This window comes from Camelina sativa, chromosome 3 (assembly GCF_000633955.1).
Source record: "Camelina sativa cultivar DH55 chromosome 3, Cs, whole genome shotgun sequence".
Lineage (NCBI taxonomy): Eukaryota > Viridiplantae > Streptophyta > Magnoliopsida > Brassicales > Brassicaceae > Camelina > Camelina sativa.
The window spans coordinates 27,408,095-27,411,599 of NC_025687.1; the positions used below are offsets into that span (position 1 = coordinate 27,408,095).

The following is a 3,505-nucleotide window of genomic DNA, read 5'->3' on the forward strand; positions in this document are numbered from 1 at the left end:
CACATACCTCAAGTTTTCTGGATTGAGCTTCGGCTTTAGCGTTTTCGAGATTAACCCATGCCTGGATTTTGGCTTCTTCTCTTTGATACCTACCAAAAATATTCAATTTAAAAATAAAAAAAATTTACCCAAAAACTCAATTCTTGATTTTTACATATTTTTTTCAAGATTTTGGTTTCATACCTTTGACAAAACTTGATCTTGTCGTCTTCGTCATCCCACAAAACAGCTTTAGATTCAGAGACACTTCTCCGTAACTCACTCTCCATATCGAAATGTCTTAAACTCTTTGATATCTCTTCCTCTTCTTCTTCCCTCGAGTTCCAGTGACTCGTCACCGAGTTACCATACTGACTCGCTGTTGACCCACTGAGTCTAAGCTTGTCTGCGAACTCTGAGATGTCTATAACGTTCTTGGTCTCTGTCAAAGGACCGGACAGTTGCGATGGCGTGTTGTGTCTCGCCGGAGACGTGCTTTTAAACGGCGTGTGACATCTTGAAGTCGCTAAACTCCCGACTGGGGTCATCTCTGTTCCGATGTCTCTGTGTTGAGCTTGAGCTTGAGCTTCTTCCTCGTACCGGAGAAACTTGTCGGAATCTTTGAATATAAACCTTTCCGTTGATGGAAGAATCTGTTGCACTTCGTTTGCTAACTTATCTAAAAGAACACAAAATCCAATTTTTAACTTTCAACTCATCAAAAAGATCAAAACTTTTCAAGATTCTATTAGAAAAAGGTGTCTTCTTTATATACCTTTAAGGATAAGATCTTGTGGAGATAATGAGACAGATCCATTGTAACATTCTTCCGTAACTCTAGATTTTTCTGAGTATACAACTTCCACCTGCCCAAAAAAAACAATTTCTTGATTTCAGTTTACTTATACATTCTCGTTTAAAGATTTGAACTTTATCCAATATGTTAAATGAGAGCAAAACCTGGTGTTTGAACCCATCAAATTGAGTGCTTTTGAGGGAATGTGCTGGAGAATCATGACCAGAGGTGGTGACCCATTTCTCAGCATCCATCCATTTAGAAGGGAAGTTTCTTCTTCTACCAGAGACATTGCTACTGAAACTGAAGACTCCTCTACCTGGAGTACAAGGAGAATCCATTAACATCACTCTTCTATTCCCACTGCTTCTTCCTTCTCCAATGCTCTTTTGTGATGAGAAACTTGGTCTTCTTTCGTTTACCATCTCACTGCTGCTGCTACTGCTTTGGTTCGATGAAATTGGCGGTGACTTGATGAAATCTGAAGTTTTCTTTAGATTGATTCTGCTTGTAATTAGTGAGTCTTCTGCAAATGGGTTTGTGCTAACATTTGAGTTTTTCTCCTGAAGAAAACAAAACAAACAAAGTTCAAGAACACAAGTAAAAGAGATGCTTTTGAGCTGTGCAATCAAAAGACATTGTTTTGTTTTACCATATTATGAGGAAACAGAAGCTGAGTCTGGAGATGGAGCTTATTGTTGCTGTTTCTTGTGAAGTCCATGGAGTTCTTCTCTCTTTTGTTTTGTTTCTACTTTCTAGTACTACTTACCAGTTGGTTTAATTTGGTTTAGTTGTTGTCTGCATCTGATGGAGTTGTTATATTGTTTTTTGGAAGAGTGATGAAAGAGAAGTTGTAGATGTCTATAGAAGGAAAAAGGCTTGACCAGTTTCTCAGAGTAGACCATTTGTCTAAAGGGTACTAGTTTCATGTAATAGAGTACACATTTACATTTTTATTATTTCTTTATTTTTTTGTTCTTTCATTTTCAAGTTGTTGTTTTATACTACTCTTTGGATTCTGATCTGAATCACTATAAAATGACAAAAATTGTGTAAAAATAAAATAAAATATATAATAGAATGGCTAAACAAACAAACAAACCAGAAGAACTAATTGTAAAAAAAAACAGAAATTTTTCTGATCGTTTAAATTTTGGATTTCATAAAGTTTTTTTTCTTTTTCTTTTCGATAATTTTATGAAGTTTTATAATTCATAGAAAATATATCCGTTATTGTACGGATTATAAAACCATAATTTTCTTTAAAGTAATTAAACTGATATAAACTCATGTTTGACTCTAAGAAAAATGAATGTAAATTCACTTTAATCGTTTTATCATCTAATTATATACACATAATTATGGGCTTATGTTGATTATACTAATGCAGTTCCGCTATATAAGTAATTTGTTTTTAAAATTATTGTCGTGTTTATGAAAACAAGAACTTTAACAAGCTGAGTTACCCATGCTTGGCTTATTATAGGATACATCAAAGTGAACTAAATAGATTTGGATGGTAATCAAGAAAGAAGAAAGAATTGGAGGAAATAGGTGAAGAAGATATAATAGTAGAGTATAGAATTAGAGTAGTACATAGAGTGGTCATGGACTCTTTCACTCTTTTTTTTTTTTGGTGAAATGGACTCTTTCACTCTTGGGAGAAGTACGAATGCATCAAAAGATGTGGCTCCTCTGTCTCCTATAATTTGGTGAAGTCTCTATTATTCGTATAATATAAAATCATCATAATATTATATTAAGGCCCATGAGCTATATTAAAGAGTGTAGAGGCCCATAGAATAATCTCACATGTTTCAACCATTTTTATTTTTTTCACATTTATTTTCACATGTTTCAAACAAATATATTTTGAATACGATTCTTTAGATTTTGTGGTATATTTGGAAGACTCGAAATCGTAAGGTGTTTGAGAATTTGGATAGGGACCCAAGAGATACTTTGCAGTTGGCTGAAGATGAGGAGCGAGAGCCTGGACTCTAGCTCATATAGAAACCGTGACTAAAACTCTGGCTCTTGTGGTTTAGGGAGTAGAACCACCACTTTATTCGGATTTCAATTGTTTTGTTGATGATTTTTGGAAAGAAAGCGACAAATTTCTAGGGATAGGGTGGTATTGCGTGCAAGCAGCCAAGTCATTGCCGACTATGGGAGTGGCAATTCTTCGACGGAGTCTGAGTTCTCTTCACACGGAGATGGAAGCCCTTGTGTGGGATATCAAATGCATGCTTGACATACCCAATCGCGACGTACGTTTTCTGACGGACTGTTCAGACTTGGTAAAGATATGTCTTTCCCAACCGAATAGCCAGCATTCCCAATTTATTTGGAGGAGATACAAAGTAACAAGGGTAAATTCAACTCATTCTTTTTATCTCTTATCTCTTGATAATTTGGCACATAAGGAATATACTGAACCCCTCCTAAGTATTTTTATAAATGATATTCCCAGATTCTTTTAAGTTTTTGTTAAAGTTGTTGACAAAAAAAAATGTTTCAAACAAATTTACACTGTGACAATTGTTTTTTATTGAAATTTTATATGTGAACATAAAAATATTGATTGCTAAGTCCTTATGATATCAAAATTCTATATCAAAAGCTTAGATTATAAAATAAAAATAATAAAAAAAAAAAAAAAAAAAAAAAAAAAAAAAAAAAAAAAAAAAAAAAAAAAAAAAAAAAAAAAAAAAAAAAAAAAAAAAAAAA

At 33.6% G+C, this 3,505-nt stretch overlaps 1 protein-coding gene across 1 annotated transcript in view; it reads right to left on the reverse strand.

The window, feature by feature from the left end:
- Positions 1–1,646, reverse strand: part of LOC104778323 — a 3,864-nt gene extending 2,218 nt beyond the window's left edge. Inside the window, exons 1-5 of the mRNA XM_010502748.2 lie at positions 1,428–1,646; positions 940–1,338; positions 755–845; positions 184–658; positions 8–89 (exon numbers count right to left, since the gene is read on the reverse strand). Coding sequence (XP_010501050.1) covers positions 8–89; positions 184–658; positions 755–845; positions 940–1,338; positions 1,428–1,496 — 1,116 coding nt within the window. The 5' untranslated portion in view covers positions 1,497–1,646. The remainder of the gene's footprint in view (positions 1–7; positions 90–183; positions 659–754; positions 846–939; positions 1,339–1,427) is intronic.